The following is a 21,888-nucleotide window of genomic DNA, read 5'->3' as shown; positions in this document are numbered from 1 at the left end:
TCAGGTGCCCATGCAGGTCAGCCTGCATGGTAAACCATCCTGCTCCAGTGAATTCACGCGTCTTCTGTGAAAACGTAGAAGACGCTCAGGTCCCTGTGATTGACAGACGCTGTCTGAATTCACGTGACCGGGATGGTTTACCAGGCTAGGAAAGGTCTGCTTGAACGTGGGGAAGCATTCATTAGTGTTTAGACACCACATATCTGGAACAAACACCCAGAAAACAGCAGGTGTGCTGCCACTTGTCTGTTAAATCACAACTAAAAACCTTTCTCTTTGCCTCTCTTTGATCTGTAATGTTATGTTATTTTTATTTTACAATTGCTTTTCCTTTGCTTGTTGATCCATGTGTAAAGCATGTTGAATTAATTGGTTAAAATGTGCTATACAAATAAAACTGCCTTGCTTTGTAATAACCTATTTGTAATAACCTGTCCATCAAAATGAGTCAGTTTGTAAGATGCTTCTTCCAGAAAATATATATATATAACTTTATGTCAAATCACAGGCTTAGAATCTTAATTAAGGTGAAATTTCCCTTTCAGGAAAACAAATACATCAGAGAAACAAAGTTCAAGTTACCATTTGGGGCATGGGGCCCAATGGACCAGGGACTGTTTCTTGCCCTTGGGTAAAAGGAAAACAGGAAAATAAAGTACAAATTAAATGAAATAATGACTCCCAGCTTCTAAAATGCTGTCAGCATACAACCAAAATGTAATTGTTTTGTTTAATATCAGAGCTCAAACTCTACATGTTCCAAATACTTCATATACAGTAGATACTAACCTTTCTGGTGCGGCTCTTTTTGTCAACGTACACAATTGTGTACGGTTCGGAGTTGTTGTGAAAGTCACAATCTGTAAGCACAAACCATACCACTTCAAATGTATTTGTTACACAATTAATTTCTGTATTATACCCTACTCACTCACATACTGTTGAGCCTCCACCCAGAGGACGTAGTGCCTGCCTTCTACTCTTTGCACATTCAACACACCGCTCCGCTGCTGACATGCACTGCCTTACCCCGTAAGTGAAGTGACACATATTACCTCTCTTTCTTTATCAGTCAAGTTTATGTGTGTAGACTCAGGTAGACAACATAAGAAACACTTTACATAGATAAAGAATGCCATTACAAGAGCAGTGTTTTCCAAAAAGTACACCGACATATGATAACTCAGAGGCTGGGGTTAGACAGCAGCATACTAGAATTCTGAGACTCATTCAGTCGACACAGAACACTTTTCAGGCCCTATTGAAAAACCTGATTAGATGTACAAATTAAATGGGTCTGCAGAGACTTCTGGCTTCTCCATTTACCCAAGCGTGGCCTTGAAACTGGTTCAGTTCAGTTTATTTCCAGCTCTTTTGAACAAAATGTGCATACATTGTGCATTTAATGCAATTTGGGAAAGACATGATCACAGTCACAAGTCCAAGGCACAAGTTGCCAAGTTCATTTGACTTGTCAGATTCAGAGACACCCTCTATGGTGCAAAGTAATGGAGTCTCACCTAGACACAGGTTTTGACCAAAAGGTCAAGATTCAATGTATCCCCTGAGCAAGCACCATTAGTGCAATCATATGCACAGGAATCCAGGATTATAACAATAGTCATTCATACCATCATCCCCGTTTTCCTCACTCTCCTCACTCCTCTTGGCCAAGATGGTCACCACAGGGCCAGGCGTGCTACATGGAGGGGAAAAAAAGGGAATTAAGGCCTGTGGTCTTTGCCTCGCAAGCCAGGTTCTCAAACACCACGCACCTTTCCAGTCTCTGGTCTGGTCCCCCCGCGGGACATCATCATCATACCCAGAAGTTATGAGGGAATGCCTACTGAGTAGCAAAAAACTACTTTCTGGCCTTGACAGCCCATACATGCAAACAGAAAAGTCCTATATGATTGCATTACACTCACTTTGCCACTCGATCTGCCATTCACTTTATGCATGCGCATACCCTCTATTGAAATGAAATTTAAGTTGCTGAGCAAGAGCAAAAGATTGCCCACCTGTTCTGCATAGTTATGATCACCTCTATTGACTTATGCAGACCGTGGCCATCTTGAGATCAGAGTTTGGAAGCGCTCGCTTTCAGCAAAGCAACGTCCTGCTGCTTTCTGCATTTGGCTATGTGCAAATTCAAAACAGTTGGTATGCAGGGCAGGGCCATTGAGTGATATCGAACGAGCGCTTACAAACTCCAACACATAAATAATCACCTGCAAGGAATTGCAACTAGTTAGCAACCTGCAATTAACTTAAAAGGAGAATTCCATACTAGAGGCTTTCTTACCTTTATTTGTAGTTGTTACGTCCCCACCAAAGAGGTCCAGGTGTTATTTTGTGCAAAAGTGCATTATTGGCTATTTCCCCTACCATAAACCCTCAATGGGGGTTGGGTTTTTGTGCTAAAATTGGCTTATTTCCATCGAAATAAGTAGTAAAGTGTGCCACTTGGGATACTATTTACATTCTGAAGAGGATACAAAAAAAAGATTTTTGAGCGATGGAAATAAGCGAATTGGCACAACACCCCATAGCCCCATTCAATTCAATGCAATTCATTGAGGGCTTATGGTAGGGGAAATAGCCAATAATGCGCTTTTGCACAAAATAACACCTGGACCTCTTTGGTGGGGACGTAACAACTACAAATAAAGGTAAGAAAGCCTTCTAGTATTCTCCTTTAATGGCAAGATGGCTGCGGTCTGCATATACTCAATTGCTCAGCATCTTCTATTCTGTATCGTCACTTACCTTGTAGTTGGTCCCTCCTTCTTCTTCTTCTTCTTCTTCGGCGGCTCAGCCGAAGAAGAAGCTTCCTTTGCCTCCACCATCTGTTCCTGCTCCTTCCTGCTCTCTTTCCCGTCCTCTTCTCTGGCCTCACCCATCTCTCCACCCTCTACTTGTCCATCCTCATCACCCATGTCTTCCTCCATCTCTCCACCCTTCTTCTTCGTCTCAACTTCCTCTGCCTCCACCATCTCTTCCTGCTCCTTCCTGCTCTCATTCCCGCCCTCTTCTCCGGCCTCACCCATCTCTCCACCTTCTACATCCCCTACTTGTCCATCCTCATCACCCATGTCTTCCTCCATCTCTCCACCCTTCTTCTCCGTCTCAACTTCCTCTGCCTCCACCATCTCTTCCTGCTCCTTCCTGCTCTCATTCCCGCCCTCACCCATCTCTCCACCTTCTACATCCCCTACTTGTCCATCCTCATCACCCACGTCTTCCTCCACCTCACCCTCTGCATCCCCTGCCAACTCTGCCCCCATCTCTCTCTCCTCTACTCTCTCGCTCTCCTCTCCTTCTCCTATGTCCTGCGTGTCTCTCCCCTCTTTCCTCACAGAATTGCATGCTTTTAAAGAACAAAAACAGAAAAACAAAAAAGGTATAGTACATTTAAATATGCTCCATCTGGACATAATACAGGACCAATGTCATGGATATAGATATCGTGCTCTAACCTACCTTGGAGTAATCCCTCAAAAAGGGCCAGCATCTTGCGCAGTAAAACATGCCCCTCTGGGGGAAGCTCAAAGGGAAAGTGCATGTCGGCGTTCCAGCCGGCATTCTTTCCCTTTGTGGGCTTCCCCCAGAGGAGCAAGGGAACGTGCCCCAATGCCTTCATTCTCTCCACCTAAAGCAATGAAAAGCATAACAGCAAACATTGTCATGGCAGGGTCACAAAGCCCAATGAACGGCTATTTCAGCTGGTGTCGTTCACTGAAAAAAGCCCTTTATGCTTTAGCCTGGCATGGCCAGACTAATATCACAATAAAACTTTATTTGGAGCACTTTTCATGACATGTAGCTCAAAGTGCTTTACAGAGCAATGAAGAAAAAATAAAAGCAAAAGCATGATACATTCAAATAATATCAAAAAAGGCAGTGAATAAGGCAAAACATCGAGGACATGAATAACACAGGATTAAAAATCAATTAAAAGCAAGTATTAAGTAATTGCTCTTGAACTTTAAAGCCATCTATCTACTGCCTGTCTTAGGTATAATGGGAGTTTATTCCAAGCCGTAGAGACAAAACCGTTTTTTAAAGGTCAACCACACCTACAGTATGCAACTCCTGAGTTGCACTGGTGTGGTTGACCTTAAAAACGGTTTTGTCCCAACCCTTTGGTGTGGTTTGGGCTTAAGACAAGACATAGGTTGTGCAGGTGCTACATGGTTCAATTTCTAGTCATGTTTTGACCAAATTGACATTTCCACTCTCCATCTAAGACTGCGGATATCCAAATCAGAATGCTTGTTATATTCCAAAAGTTACGCAGGCACTTATGCTATGAGGCCAACTTTCTGACTTAGGCAGAAATTATTTTGAATGTAACAAGCATTCGGATGAAGGGAAACACCATAAGTCAATAAACCAAGTCCCTAAATAAGACAAAAACATTCATAGTATAAAACTACAAAATAAATACAATAGACCAAAAATACAATAATACAAAATAGAAAGAAAAAAAAATGTATTACCATCTCCAATGCACGGTCAACTATTTTCGAGCCATTGCCGGCCTTCTTCGTTTTTGCTGCCCACTGGTCAGCGGTTTTGCGGAACAGAACCAGGTTCCTGGTGTGGCGCTCTTTAAAGCCCAACAGCTGCCCACACTGTGTATGTGAGAGAGAGAGCAAGGATGAGAGCACTATAAGAGGTACAATTAAGATACAAGGGTTCTCTTAAAACGTAGTCAAATTCTATTTCAAATGCAGTATATGCTAAAGGCATACTGTACTGTATATATTACCTACCTTTTTGCATGTTTGAATGCCACATGGCATCTTTGCCTTGCATTGGTGGCAGGTCCTGGTGTTAGAGGGCATTTCTACAATTATTATTTTAAGGGAAAGGGGGGAAACAATTACTTAAAGCAGCACTAATTAAACATTGTAATGAATATAATGTACATTTCTCCAATCTGTATAGTAGACTACGTTATAATATAATAACCTACTCTTTTTGTGCTTGAGCTTCACTGTGGGGGAGAAAGAGAGAGAGAGAGAGAGAATTAACATACATAACTACACTATATTATACTGTAATCCTAAATAACTATGTAATGTAATTGTCATCTTTATTCTATCTTATTTATTTATACAAAAAAAAGATGTATTTTGGCTCCTACAATTTTGATGAGATTTGAATTACAATGACCAAATGACTCAATTTGACATAAGGTAATATTAATACACCACATGCATAGAAATAGTAATCTAGATTCATAGTAAACCAAGAACCACTACCTACATACCTATCTCTATCTAACCTAGTGGTTCCAAAAGTGGGGTCCGTGGACCCCCAGGGGTACCTGAGGGAGTTCCAGGGGGTCCCCAGCTAAATTATAGTTTGGAACCAAATGGACCATTATGGGTCTGTAACTCAGAGTCTACACAAATGGAACCAAATGGACCCGTTCCATTTGTACACTCTCAGAGTTAAAATAACATTGATTTTACAATATAAATTGGTGGTCCCAGAGATAGAAATGCCATTAAATGGGGGGTCCGTAGACTAATGCATGTCAAACTGGGGGTCCTTGAAATTAAACTGTAAAAACTTCTCTTATGGGGGTCCCTGGCATGTCTTTTCAAATGGGGTATTGCATTGTGGTAAGGGTTTGAGCAACACATGAGGTGATCCTCTTAGCATACCATGTAATGAACTGTATTTTCATTAGCCCCATATGTGCCCTCTCCCTACGCTCATTCTGTAGCTCCGAGCTACAGAATGAGCGTAGGGAGAGGGCACATATGGGGCTATATTTTCATTGGCTTTTTCTGCAAACTGCAGAAAAAAGTACTCATTCAATACATATAGCTGCTGAATAGCCACCGCGGGGCTACAGCGTCATCTAGCATGCTAAAAAATACAAAGATAAATTGCAAATCTGAGACATGGTCCCTAACGTAAACAACATCTACATCAACAACAATGGAGCGTTCACACGGGCAGATAAAACGATGCACCGTTGTGAGTTGATTTGGTTAGCTACATGCATCGTTCCGTCTATCAACGTGATTTCGCTGGCTTCCATTGACAACGAATGGTAGACCGCATCGTTTAATCTGCCGGTGTGAACGGGCAGATCATTAGATTAATAAAAAAGCAATCCATAATAAAAACTCACCTTAAACATACACCTGAAAAACTTGCTGCTCCTTGCTCTCCGGAAGTCGCATGTGGATTGTGGAGCGACTCCCCCCCCCCCCCGTCCCGGAAGTTCCATGTGGAGCGAGCCAAGAAATAACAACAATAATAATAATAATAATAATAATAATAATAATAATATAGAAGCAGTAAATATGTAGACCTACAGATTGTTGGGCTTTCTATTAATGTATCATTAATAATAATAATAATAATAATAATAATAATAATAATAATAATAATAATAATAATAATAATAATATAGAAGCAGTAAATATGTAGGCCTACAGATTGTTGGGCTTTCTATTAATGTATCATTAATATAATAATAATAATAATAATAATAATAATAATAATAATAATAATAATAATAATAATAATAATAATATAGAAGCAGTAAATATGTAGGCCTACAGATTGTTGGGCTTTCTATTAATGTATCATTAATATAATAATAATAATAATAATAATAATAATAATAATAATAATAATAATAATATAGAAGCAGTAAATATGTAGGCCTACAGATTGTTGGGCTTTCTATTAATGTATCATTAATATAATAATAATAATAATAATAATAATAATAATAATAATAATAATAATAATAATAATAATAATAATATAGAAGCAGTAAATATGTAGGCCTACAGATTGTTGGGCTTTCTATTAATGTATCATTAATATAATAATAATAATAATAATAATAATAATAATAATAATAATAATAATAATAATAATAATAATAATATAGAAGCAGTAAATATGTAGGCCTACAGATTGTTGGGCTTTCTATTAATGTATCATTAATATAATAATAATAATAATAATAATAATAATAATAATAATAATAATAATATAGAAGCAGTAAATATGTAGGCCTACAGATTGTTGGGCTTTCTATTAATGTATCATTAATATAATAATAATAATAATAATAATAATAATAATAATAATAATAATAATAATAATAATAATAATAATATAGAAGCAGTAAATATGTAGGCCTACAGATTGTTGGGCTTTCTATTAATGTATCATTAATATAATAATAATAATAATAATAATAATAATAATAATAATAATAATAATAATAATAATAATAATAATAATAATAATAATAATAATAATAATAATAATATAGAAGCAGTAAATATGTAGGCCTACAGATTGTTGGGCTTTCTATTAATGTATCATTAATATTATAATAATAATAATAATAATAATAATAATAATAATAATAATATAGAAGCAGTAAATATGTAGGCCTACAGATTGTTGGGCTTTCTATTAATGTATCATTAATATAATAATAATAATAATAATAATAATAATAATAATAATAATAATAATAATAATAATAATAATATAGAAGCAGTAAATATGTAGGCCTACAGATTGTTGGGCTTTCTATTAATGTATCATTAATATAATAATAATAATAATAATAATAATAATATAGAAGTATTATTATTATTCTAAGTAGCACAATGGCTGAACTATTATAGCATTTAGCTTCCAGAGTGATTTACACATACATCAAATACATAGAAATAGTCGTCAAACATCATCAGTAGTGATATATATTTTATTGAGTGTTGTTAATATTGCAAACCTATCGATTTTATTTATTTTCGTGACGTGACGTCACTGACGAGCAACGTATAGAAGTGAACGGGGAGGAAATCTAGTAGATATACACGGATTGTCCTCGTGACGTCACCGACGAGAAACGTATAGAAGTGAACGGGGAGGAAATAAAGTACATATCCACGGAATGTCGGGGAATCTAGTGTCATATGCACGCATTTCCAGTGTGCCAATCCGTGCTATTTCACCGTATTTGGGGGAGAGTGGGTTGGATAAGTCACACATCAGGAGTCAAACTGGAGTTTGAAGCAATGGTTGGGGGTGTAGTAGGCCTATAGACTATTTGTTTTAGGTTTTCATCACGTTTTAATGATGTACATTTAATTCTGAGAATAAACACAGACGTGTTTATTCTCAGAATTAAATGTACATCAGGATGTTCCTTTTAGCATTCTGTATAATTGTAACTTGACAGCTTTGTTATAAGTTGGATTTATAGCATTTCTGTCTCTTTTAATACTGCACATTTTGTTCATGTATTGTTTTACTTTAGAATTCAACTGCTATTAAGATTTGTGAAGTCACATTTTGTATTTGCATATGGCTGACATTTTTCTCATTCACCAATTTATTTTTTGTCTCAGTTTGTTCATGCTTTATATACAAATACAGTACAAAGAATACAATTTATTTTAGTGTTACTCAACAAATAAAACAAACTGCCAATTTATTTAGCCAATTACAAAATATGTGTTTTTAAAATGACACTTGATCTATGTAGTGACACATTTGTGTGTATAGCCAATTACAAAATATGTGTTTTCTTTATTTGTTAAATCTACATAATGGTTGTGCAGTCCCAAATAAAGAGTCAAGTCAAGAGTTGTTTGTTTTTTTTGTTTTTGTTTTGAGTACTGTGTGTGTGTGTGGTAATTTCAGCCAATCACATGAAATACCCTTTGGAAGGCAATAACACATGGAGCAGGAGCACACAGGGGCACATTACATTTAGCAAGTAAATTAAGATGCTGTCATGAACAATCACATAGTTTTGGTTTGTGGTTTGTGTGCTGTGTGTCCATGACAGTAGCATCCATGACAGTAGCATCACAAGTGCTGTGTGTAGTGATCCAGTAGCATCACAAACACTTAGCGAGGTAAAATGCAAATGTAGTGATTCAGATTCAGATGGACCAACACCATCTAACATACTTTAAATCGCCACAGCATGTCACCCAGAGTCAGCACGACAGATTGATTGCCAGGTATGTTGTAGAGGAGATGCTCCCCATCTCAACAGTGCAGTCTGTTGCTTTCAGAAAACTGGTCAGCAAAATACAACTGAAAGGAAGGCCAATGTGCAGAAAACTGCAGATATACTTCCCTAATACCTGGACAGTGAATATTCTAAAATGGAAGATAGGGAGGTGTCTTTTCTCTTATTGTGCGACAGAACAACCAAAAATCATAAATTCTTGTTTTTAATTATTATTATTTTTAAAGTACAGTAACTATAGTGCTAGTTACTTTCATCATTTAGTAACTATAGTAATTAGTTGATTTTTAGAGCAGTAAAAAAAAGTATAGGCCTACTGCATATTATAAACACAATAACAACAAGTGGTTTCTTCACCAACCTGGTTCTATATTGTTCTGAAGGAATTTGGAGCAATCATTTAGGTTTCTAGTATAGAGGCTCAAATGGCCTTAATCAACCTCTGCTTGAATAACAAGAGGTAGGAGAGAGACTCGTTCACACATAGGGAAACAAAGTTGATTATTTGTAGCGCACTCAATCAATTGGTAATGGCCACAAAATAAAATATCGATGTGTCCACTGTTATTAGTTGAATGTTACATATAATTTAAATCAGGTGCAAGCAAAGAGGCCTGGTTAGCTTATTGTTGCTGTTACTTTACATGATCACAAAGTAACTCACATGAATCACCCAACACGATAGTTGAATTTTATAATAAAATAAAACATGTATTTATTTCACACCATGTGCTGACCCTGCCTCAAAATCCTTCCGCCCCTGATGAAATAGACAACAATAATAAAGCTTTTTTTTCAAGTCACTTTGGGACGAATTGCAGCATTCTTTTCTCAGGACTATTTAAATAGTATACTGTTTTAGTTCATCATTTTTATTTTGCATTGGTGTTTACTGATTTGTGTAAAGCACATTGAACTGCCTTGTTGAAATGTGCTATGCAAATAATTATCATAATAAATGAATCATGTTTTCAATAATATGCTTTGACTCTGTTCTTTTGGATTCATGCTCACTCCTGCTTTGACTCACATCCACATGGACTAATAGGATCTAGGCCTACTGACCCGTAATGACTTATTTTAATTATGTCATATATTCATTATTGTTGGACTGTACATGACATGAATAGTGCTGTTTATTTTACACAGAAATTGTGCAACTGGTGTTCCCTCATTACGTCTTGAGATTTCCAAGTCCAAACAGCTTTGATCAGTTCAGACAAAGAGGTGTCAAACATGTTCACTCTTCTTTCCCCCTCTGACGGGAGATGATTGTCTCCTCTTTGAGTTAATTTGCACCTGAATTCAGAGATCTCCACTTGTTGATCACCCAGGATGCAAATGGATGAAAACACTGCCCGTAGATACCCAGTATTTGAAATGCAAAACGTGGTCTATGCAGACAGAATTACTGTTCTGTACAAAACAGTCCCTTGTTGTCCTGTACAGAAACCAGACCACTCACTGTCTTCAAAAAGTACAGGGGGTGGAGTCGTATACTTCTACAAGTTAAGATGTCAAATATAGGCTACAATAAAATATCACATCGTAACTTAAGTTATAGAAGTAGTTATTGTATTCCTCTTTTAGTATGATAATAATCAGTGGATACGACTTTCACTGTCCATGTTATACATTACCCGGACCTGGTGTCCCCATCACACAAAGGGTTAATAATGAGAACTGTACATCCATACACTAGGCTATATGTTCTTTAGAATTACAGACTTGTGTTTTGACTCTGACAGTGTCTGTTCTCTTGGATTTCTACTGACTCCTGCTTTAATATTTATTCTTATATTTATATTTGCCTCTACATTACGTCAGATATTCATTCATTCCTGTTGGCACTTTACATATATTCATGATGTACAATAAGGTAAATTAACTGCTGGTTATTTCATTAAAAGGAGAAGATTGAATGTGGGGGCATGTAGGAGCATGTCTATTGTCTAGGTAGGCTGTGATTGGTGAAGAGATGGTTCTATTGTTCCTCTAGTTGGCCAATCATTCCAAGCAGTTAGTGCCTCCACCTCAGGGTCTCTAGTATAAAAACAGGGCGTAGTTCCTCCAGGATATCAGTAATTTCAACTTGAACTGACTGTGAACTCCAGACTTAAGATGAACTCTCTTGACTCTACCAGGGACAATTCTGCTGAACAGGAGGATCGCCTTTACCCTGTTGACTTACGTCTGAGTAAGTTACTTTCTCTCCTGCCTTTCTCTTTATTCATGCCATATGTTCATCTTGTTTTACTGATGTACATTTAATTCTGAAAAGAAACATTGTATAATTCTATTCTTAATTCTGCTTGTTGTGTAAGGTTTAAATTTGACCTGTAGCTTTGTTATAATATCTTTTTGTTATAATAATATAACAAATATAATAATATAACAAAGCTACAAGTTACTTAAAGCTACATAGTTAGTCACCTACACAATCAATCATCTAAAAACTATGTCCCAAATGTTGACCATGTCTCAATAGAATCCAAGTGCCATTAGGATTACTTAAATCAACTTGTATTATGTTATTATATCCTAGATATTTGATATAAAGTATGTGCCTCATGGATTATGCTGCCATGGTTATAAATTAGTTATAATTTACTTATTTAGAAGTAGTAGTCTCAGGCCTAAATGTGTCAATGTGGTTTTAAATGTCTTCCTTGTCTCTTTATTTTCAGTTTTGGATTCTCCATCAGACTCTTGTCAGAAACCTGTCCTACGAGGCCGAGCAGCAAACCAAAAAAGACTCTGTCCTAAACCAAAATGCCACTCTTGTGACCAGTGTGGAAGACAGTTCAGTTTGGAGTCTGGCCTTAAAATCCACCAGATCATTCATCTCCCCCATGAGTGTAATAAATGTGGAAAAAGCTTGACTACTAAACTGACCAGTTTAATTTACCACAAGTGTGGTCAGAGAGAGAGCCCCCACGGTTGTGAACAATGTGGACGAAGCTTTGCCTCGAAACAAGCTCTCAAGGCTCATCAGCGAGACCACATAGGGGATTTCCAATGTGAAGAATGTGGATGCAGTTTCATCTACATGAATAACCTGCATGTTCACCAGAGAATGCATAGAAGCCACCAACCATTCCATTGTGACCAATGTGGGCAAAATTTCACTAGCTTGTCTAAGTTAAAACGACATGTGATAAGTCACACATCAGGAGTCAAACTGGAGTTTGAAGCAATGGTTGGGGGTGTAGTAGGCCTATAGACTATTTGTTTTAGGTTTTCATCACGTTTTAATGATGTACATTTAATTCTGAGAATAAACACAGACGTGTTTATTCTCAGAATTAAATGTACATCAGGATGTTCCTTTTAGCATTATGTATAATTGTAACTTGACAGCTTTGTTATAAGTTGGATTTATAGCATTTCTGTCTCTTTTAATACTGCACATTTTGTTCATGTATTGTTTTACTTTAGAATTCAACTGCTATTAAGATTTGTGAAGTCACATTTTGTATTTGCATATGGCTGACATTTTTCTCATTCACCAATTTATTTTTTGTCTCAGTTTGTTCATGCTTTATATACAAATACAGTACAAAGAATACAATTTATTTTAGTGTTACTCAACAAAAAAAACAAACTGCCAATTTATTTAGCCAATTACAAAATATGTGTTTTTAAAATGACACTTGATCTATGTAGTGACACATTTGTGTGTATAGCCAATTACAAAATATGTGTTTTCTTTATTTGTTAAATCTACATAATGGTTGTGCAGTCCCAAATAAAGAGTCAAGTCAAGAGTTGTTTGTTTTTTTAGTTTTTGTTTTGAGTACTGTGTGGTAATTTCAGCCAATCACATGAAATACCCTTTGGAAGGCAATAACACATGGAGCAGGAGCACACAGGGGCACATTACATTTAGCAAGTAAATTAAGATGCTGTCATGAACAATCACATAGTTTTGGTTTGTGGTTTGTGTGCTGTGTGTCCATGACAGTAGCATCCATGACAGTAGCATCACAAGTGCTGTGTGTAGTGATCCAGTAGCATCACAAACACTTAGCGAGGTAAAATGCAAATGTAGTGATTCAGATTCAGATGGACCAACACCATCTAACATACTTTAAATCGCCACAGCATGTCACCCAGAGTCAGCACGACAGATTGATTGCCAGGTATGTTGTAGAGGAGATGCTCCCCATCTCAACAGTGCAGTCTGTTGCTTTCAGAAAACTGGTCAGCAAAATACAACTGAAAGGAAGGCCAATGTGCAGAAAACTGCAGATATACTTCCCTAATACCTGGACAGTGAATATTCTAAAATGGAAGATAGGGAGGTGTCTTTTCTCTTATTGTGCGACAGAACAACCAAAAATCATAAATTCTTGTTTTTAATTATTATTATTTTTAAAGTACAGTAACTATAGTGCTAGTTACTTTCATCATTTAGTAACTATAGTAATTAGTTGATTTTTAGAGCAGTAAAAAAAAGTATAGGCCTACTGCATATTATAAACACAATAACAACAAGTGGTTTCTTCACCAACCTGGTTCTATATTGTTCTGAAGGAATTTGGAGCAATCATTTAGGTTTCTAGTATAGAGGCTCAAATGGCCTTAATCAACCTCTGCTTGAATAACAAGAGGTAGGAGAGAGACTCGTTCACACATAGGGAAACAAAGTTGATTATTTGTAGCGCACTCAATCAATTGGTAATGGCCACAAAATAAAATATCGATGTGTCCACTGTTATTAGTTGAATGTTACATATAATTTAAATCAGGTGCAAGCAAAGAGGCCTGGTTAGCTTATTGTTGCTGTTACTTTACATGATCACAAAGTAACTCACATGAATCACCCAACACGATAGTTGAATTTTATAATAAAATAAAACATGTATTTATTTCACACCATGTGCTGACCCTGCCTCAAAATCCTTCCGCCCCTGATGAAATAAACAATAATAAAGCATTTCTTTTCAGTCACTTTGGGACGAATTGCAGCATTCTTTTCTCAGGACTATTTAAATAGTATACAGAAAAACTCAGATTCAAGATCTGTTTAAAGGTAGCAGCTCTGTTTACATGTGAAAGGTCCAGCGGTCTACTTGGTACAGATAGTAGTCCTTAGGGTGGTTGAATTCCATTGACTAACCTTTTGTCACAACAGGTCACAAATCTTGCTGCCGTGTTTGCACATTGTTGTATTTCTCCCAATCGTTTTTTTTGTCATAGTTTCAAACTCACATTGGGTGTGTGTAATCTGTGGGAAGTGTCTAAATGACAATTAAAGATCTTTCTGTTTCCCACTGCCTTTGATTGATATTTGTCTTTATACACTAATTGTTTTGTTGTTTTTTTCCTACTCATTCTGTTTTAGTTCATCATTTTTATTTTGCATTGGTGTTTACTGATTTGTGTAAAGCACATTGAACTGCCTTGTTGAAATGTGCTATGCAAATAATTATCATAATAAATTAATCATGTTTTCAATAATATGCTTTGACTCTGTTCTTTTGGATTCATGCTCACTCCTGCTTTGACTCACATCCACATGGACTAATAGGATCTAGGCCTACTGACCCGTAATGACTTATTTTAATTATGTCATATATTCATTATTGTTGGACTGTACATGACATGAATAGTGCTGTTTATTTTACACAGAAATTGTGCAACTGGTGTTCCCTCATTACGTCTTGAGATTTCCAAGTCCAAACAGCTTTGATCAGTTCAGACAAAGAGGTGTCAAACATGTTCACTCTTCTTTCCCCCTCTGACGGGAGATGATTGTCTCCTCTTTGAGTTAATTTGCACCTGAATTCAGAGATCTCCACTTGTTGATCACCCAGGATGCAAATGGATGAAAACACTGCCCGTAGATACCCAGTATTTGAAATGCAAAACGTGGTCTATGCAGACAGAATTACTGTTCTGTACAAAACAGTCCCTTGTTGTCCTGTACAGAAACCAGACCACTCACTGTCTTCAAAAAGTACAGGGGGAGGAGTCGTATACTTCTACAAGTTAAGATGTCAAATATAGGCTACAATAAAATATCACATCGTAACTTAAGTTATAGAAGTAGTTATTTTATTCCTCTTTTAGTATGATAATAATCAGTGGATACGACTTTCACTGTCCATGTTATACATTACCCGGACCTGGTGTCCCCATCACACAAAGGGTTAATAATGAGAACTGTACATCCATACACTAGGCTATATGTTCTTTAGAATTACAGACTTGTGTTTTGACTCTGACAGTGTCTGTTCTCTTGGATTTCTACTGACTCCTGCTTTAATATTTATTCTTATATTTATATTTGCCTCTACATTACGTCAGATATTCATTCATTCCTGTTGGCACTTTACATATATTCATGATGTACAATAAGGTAAATTAACTGCTGGTTATTTCATTAAAAGGAGAAGATTGAATGTGGGGGCATGTAGGAGCATGTCTATTGTCTAGGTAGGCTGTGATTGGTGAAGAGATGGTTCTATTGTTCCTCTAGTTGGCCAATCATTCCAAGCAGTTAGTGCCTCCACCTCAGGGTCTCTAGTATAAAAACAGGGCGTAGTTCCTCCAGGATATCAGTCATTTCAACTTGAACTGACTGTGAACTCCAGACTTAAGATGAACTCTCTTGACTCTACCAGGGACAATTCTGCTGAACAGGAGGATCGCCTTTACCCTGTTGACTTACGTCTGAGTAAGTTACTTTCTCTCCTGCCTTTCTCTTTATTCATGCCATATGTTCATCTTGTTTTACTGATGTACATTTAATTCTGAAAAGAAACATTGTATAATTCTATTCTTAATTCTGCTTGTTGTGTAAGGTTTAAATTTGACCTGTAGCTTTGTTATAATATCTTTTTGTTATAATAATATAACAAATATAATAATATAACAAAGCTACAAGTTACTTAAAGCTACATAGTTAGTCACCTACACAATCAATCATCTAAAAACTATGTCCCAAATGTTGACCATGTCTCAATAGAATCCAAGTGCCATTAGGATTACTTAAATCAACTTGTATTATGTTATTATATCCTAGATATTTGATATAAAGTATGTGCCTCATGGATTATGCTGCCATGGTTATAAATTAGTTATAATTTACTTATTTAGAAGTAGTAGTCTCAGGCCTAAATGTGTCAATGTGGTTTTAAATGTCTTCCTTGTCTCTTTATTTTCAGTTTTGGATTCTCCATCAGACTCTTGTCAGAAACCTGTCCTACGAGGCCGAGCAGCAAACCAAAAAAGACTCTGTCCTAAACCAAAATGCCACTCTTGTGACCAGTGTGGAAGACAGTTCAGTTTGGAGTCTGGCCTTAAAATCCACCAGATCATTCATCTCCCCCATGAGTGTAATACATGTGGAAAAAGCTTGACTACTAAACTGACCAGTTTAATTTACCACAAGTGTGGTCAGAGAGAGAGCCCCCACGGTTGTGAACAATGTGGACGGAGCTTTGCCTCGAAACGAGCTCTCAAGGCTCATCAGCGAGACCACATAGGGGATTTCCAATGTGAAGAATGTGGATGCAGTTTCATCTACATGAATAACCTGCATGTTCACCAGAGAATGCATAGAAGCCACCAACCATTCCATTGTGACCAATGTGGGCAAAATTTCACTAGCTTGTCTAAGTTAAAACGACATGTGATAAGTCACACATCAGGAGTCAAACTGGAGTTTGAAGCAATGGTTGGGGGTGTAGTAGGCCTATAGACTATTTGTTTTAGGTTTTCATCACGTTTTAATGATGTACATTTAATTAAATGTACATCAGGATGTTCCTTTTAGCATTCTGTATAATTGTAACTTGACAGCTTTGTTATAAGTTGGATTTATAGCATTTCTGTCTCTTTTAATACTGCACATTTTGTTCATGTATTGTTTTACTTTAGAATTCAACTGCTATTAAGATTTGTGAAGTCACATTTTGTATTTGCATATGGCTGACATTTTTCTCATTCACCAATTTATTTTTTGTCTCAGTTTGTTCATTTTTATTTTGCATTGGTGTTTACTGATTTGTGTAAAGCACATTGAACTGCCTTGTTGAAATGTGCTATGCAAATAATTATCATAATAAATGAATCATGTTTTCAATAATATGCTTTGACTCTGTTCTTTTGGATTCATGCTCACTCCTGCTTTGACTCACATCCACATGGACTAATAGGATCTAGGCCTACTGACCCGTAATGACTTATTTTAATTATGTCATATATTCATTATTGTTGGACTGTACATGACATGAATAGTGCTGTTTATTTTACACAGAAATTGTGCAACTGGTGTTCCCTCATTACGTCTTGAGATTTCCAAGTCCAAACAGCTTTGATCAGTTCAGACAAAGAGGTGTCAAACATGTTCACTCTTCTTTCCCCCTCTGACGGGAGATGATTGTCTCCTCTTTGAGTTAATTTGCACCTGAATTCAGAGATCTCCACTTGTTGATCACCCAGGATGCAAATGGATGAAAACACTGCCCGTAGATACCCAGTATTTGAAATGCAAAACGTGGTCTATGCAGACAGAATTACTGTTCTGTACAAAACAGTCCCTTGTTGTCCTGTACAGAAACCAGACCACTCACTGTCTTCAAAAAGTACAGGGGGTGGAGTCGTATACTTCTACAAGTTAAGATGTCAAATATAGGCTACAATAAAATATCACATCGTAACTTAAGTTATAGAAGTAGTTATTGTATTCCTCTTTTAGTATGATAATAATCAGTGGATACGACTTTCACTGTCCATGTTATACATTACCCGGACCTGGTGTCCCCATCACACAAAGGGTTAATAATGAGAACTGTACATCCATACACTAGGCTATATGTTCTTTAGAATTACAGACTTGTGTTTTGACTCTGACAGTGTCTGTTCTCTTGGATTTCTACTGACTCCTGCTTTAATATTTATTCTTATATTTATATTTGCCTCTACATTACGTCAGATATTCATTCATTCCTGTTGGCACTTTACATATATTCATGATGTACAATAAGGTAAATTAACTGCTGGTTATTTCATTAAAAGGAGAAGATTGAATGTGGGGGCATGTAGGAGCATGTCTATTGTCTAGGTAGGCTGTGATTGGTGAAGAGATGGTTCTATTGTTCCTCTAGTTGGCCAATCATTCCAAGCAGTTAGTGCCTCCACCTCAGGGTCTCTAGTATAAAAACAGGGCGTAGTTCCTCCAGGATATCAGTCATTTCAACTTGAACTGACTGTGAACTCCAGACTTAAGATGAACTCTCTTGACTCTACCAGGGACAATTCTGCTGAACAGGAGGATCGCCTTTACCCTGTTGACTTACGTCTGAGTAAGTTACTTTCTCTCCTGCCTTTCTCTTTATTCATGCCATATGTTCATCTTGTTTTACTGATGTACATTTAATTCTGAAAAGAAACATTGTATAATTCTATTCTTAATTCTGCTTGTTGTGTAAGGTTTAAATTTGACCTGTAGCTTTGTTATAATATCTTTTTGTTATAATAATATAACAAATATAGTAATATAACAAAGCTACAAGTTACTTAAAGCTACATAGTTAGTCACCTACACAATCAATCATCTAAAAACTATGTCCCAAATGTTGACCATGTCTCAATAGAATCCAAGTGCCATTAGGATTACTTAAATCAACTTGTATTATGTTATTATATCCTAGATATTTGATATAAAGTATGTGCCTCATGGATTATGCTGCCATGGTTATAAATTAGTTATAATTTACTTATTTAGAAGTAGTAGTCTCAGGCCTAAATGTGTCAATGTGGTTTTAAATGTCTTCCTTGTCTCTTTATTTTCAGTTTTGGATTCTCCATCAGACTCTTGTCAGAAACCTGTCCTACGAGGCCGAGCAGCAAACCAAAAAAGACTCTGTCCTAAACCAAAATGCCACTCTTGTGACCAGTGTGGAAGACAGTTCAGTTTGGAGTCTGGCCTTAAAATCCACCAGATCATTCATCTCCCCCATGAGTGTAATAAATGTGGAAAAAGCTTGACTACTAAACTGACCAGTTTAATTTACCACAAGTGTGGTCAGAGAGAGAGCCCCCACGGTTGTGAACAATGTGGACGAAGCTTTGCCTCGAAACAAGCTCTCAAGGCTCATCAGCGAGACCACATAGGGGATTTCCAATGTGAAGAATGTGGATGCAGTTTCATCTACATGAATAACCTGCATGTTCACCAGAGAATGCATAGAAGCCACCAACCATTCCATTGTGACCAATGTGGGCAAAATTTCACTAGCTTGTCTAAGTTAAAACGACATGTGATAAGTCACACATCAGGAGTCAAACTGGAGTTTGAAGCAATGGTTGGGGGTGTAGTAGGCCTATAGACTATTTGTTTTAGGTTTTCATCACGTTTTAATGATGTACATTTAATTCTGAGAATAAACACAGACGTGTTTATTCTCAGAATTAAATGTACATCAGGATGTTCCTTTTAGCATTATGTATAATTGTAACTTGACAGCTTTGTTATAAGTTGGATTTATAGCATTTCTGTCTCTTTTAATACTGCACATTTTGTTCATGTATTGTTTTACTTTAGAATTCAACTGCTATTAAGATTTGTGAAGTCACATTTTGTATTTGCATATGGCTGACATTTTTCTCATTCACCAATTTATTTTTTGTCTCAGTTTGTTCATGCTTTATATACAAATACAGTACAAAGAATACAATTTATTTTAGTGTTACTCAACAAATAAAACAAACTGCCAATTTATTTAGCCAATTACAAAATATGTGTTTTTAAAATGACACTTGATCTATGTAGTGACACATTTGTGTGTATAGCCAATTACAAAATATGTGTTTTCTTTATTTGTTAAATCTACATAATGGTTGTGCAGTCCCAAATAAAGAGTCAAGTCAAGAGTTGTTTGTTTTTTTAGTTTTTGTTTTGAGTACTGTGTGTGTGTGTGGTAATTTCAGCCAATCACATGAAATACCCTTTGGAAGGCAATAACACATGGAGCAGGAGCACACAGGGGCACATTACATTTAGCAAGTAAATTAAGATGCTGTCATGAACAATCACATAGTTTTGGTTTGTGGTTTGTGTGCTGTGTGTCCATGACAGTAGCATCCATGACAGTAGCATCACAAGTGCTGTGTGTAGTGATCCAGTAGCATCACAAACACTTAGCGAGGTAAAATGCAAATGTAGTGATTCAGATTCAGATGGACCAACACCATCTAACATACTTTAAATCGCCACAGCATGTCACCCAGAGTCAGCACGACAGATTGATTGCCAGGTATGTTGTAGAGGAGATGCTCCCCATCTCAACAGTGCAGTCTGTTGCTTTCAGAAAACTGGTCAGCAAAATACAACTGAAAGGAAGGCCAATGTGCAGAAAACTGCAGATATACTTCCCTAATACCTGGACAGTGAATATTCTAAAATGGAAGATAGGGAGGTGTCTTTTCTCTTATTGTGCGACAGAACAACCAAAAATCATAAATTCTTGTTTTTAATTATTATTATTTTTAAAGTACAGTAACTATAGTGCTAGTTACTTTCATCATTTAGTAACTATAGTAATTAGTTGATTTTTAGAGCAGTAAACAAAAGTATAGGCCTACTGCATATTATAAACACAATAACAACAAGTGGTTTCTTCACCAACCTGGTTCTATATTGTTCTGAAGGAATTTGGAGCAATCATTTAGGTTTCTAGTATAGAGGCTCAAATGGCCTTAATCAACCTCTGCTTGAATAACAAGAGGTAGGAGAGAGACTCGTTCACACATAGGGAAACAAAGTTGATTATTTGTAGCGCACTCAATCAATTGGTAATGGCCACAACATAAAATATCGATGTGTCCACTGTTATTAGTTGAATGTTACATATAATTTAAATCAGGTGCAAGCAAAGAGGCCTGGTTAGCTTATTGTTGCTGTTACTTTACATGATCACAAAGTAACTCACATGAATCACCCAACACGATAGTTGAATTTTATAATAAAATAAAACATGTATTTATTTCACACCATGTGCTGACCTCAGGACTATTTAAATAGTATACAGAAAAACTCAGATTTAAGATCTGTTTAAAGGTAGCAGCTCTGTTTACATGTGAAAGGTCCAGCGGTCTACTTGGTACAGATAGTAGTCCTTAGGGTGGTTGAATTCCATTGACTAACCTTCTTTTGTCACAACAGGTCACAAATCTTGCTGCCGTGTTTGCACATTGTTGTATTTCTCCCAATCGTTTTTTTTGTCATAGTTTCAAACTCACATTGGGTGTGTGTAATCTGTGGGAAGTGTCTAAATGACAATTAAAGATCTTTCTGTTTCCCACTGCCTTTGATTGATATTTTTCTTTATACACTGTAATTGTTTTGTTGTTTTTTTCCTACTCATTCTGTTTTAGTTCATCATTTTTATTTTGCATTGGTGTTTACTGATTTGTGTAAAGCACATTGAACTGCCTTGTTGAAATGTGCTATGCAAATAATTATCATAATAAATTAATCATGTTTTCAATAATATGCTTTGACTCTGTTCTTTTGGATTCATGCTCACTCCTGCTTTGACTCACATCCACATGGACTAATAGGATCTAGGCCTACTGACCCGTAATGACTTATTTTAATTATGTCATATATTCATTATTGTTGGACTGTACATGACATGAATAGTGCTGTTTATTTTACACAGAAATTGTGCAACTGGTGTTCCCTCATTACGTCTTGAGATTTCCAAGTCCAAACAGCTTTGATCAGTTCAGACAAAGAGGTGTCAAACATGTTCACTCTTCTTTCCCCCTCTGACGGGAGATGATTGTCTCCTCTTTGAGTTAATTTGCACCTGAATTCAGAGATCTCCACTTGT

General features: G+C 36.5%; 1 protein-coding gene across 1 annotated transcript; it reads right to left on the bottom strand.

Moving 5' to 3' along the window:
* On the bottom strand, window positions 1-3,287 carry LOC306943158 (uncharacterized protein; the record flags this gene model as incomplete). Its single annotated transcript, XM_079529359.1, has 5 exons — window positions 1-159; window positions 790-860; window positions 1,632-1,699; window positions 2,770-3,070; window positions 3,191-3,287. 5 exons carry the CDS (start codon window positions 3,285-3,287, stop codon window positions 1-3), a joined length of 696 nt encoding a protein of 231 aa, XP_079385485.1.
* Between the last annotated feature and the right edge of the window lie 18,601 nt (window positions 3,288-21,888).

This window comes from Electrona antarctica, assembly GCF_951216825.1.
Source record: "Electrona antarctica genome assembly, chromosome: 19".
NCBI classification, from domain to species: domain Eukaryota; kingdom Metazoa; phylum Chordata; class Actinopteri; order Myctophiformes; family Myctophidae; genus Electrona; species Electrona antarctica.
This window is presented reverse-complemented; position numbering and strand designations above follow the sequence as displayed.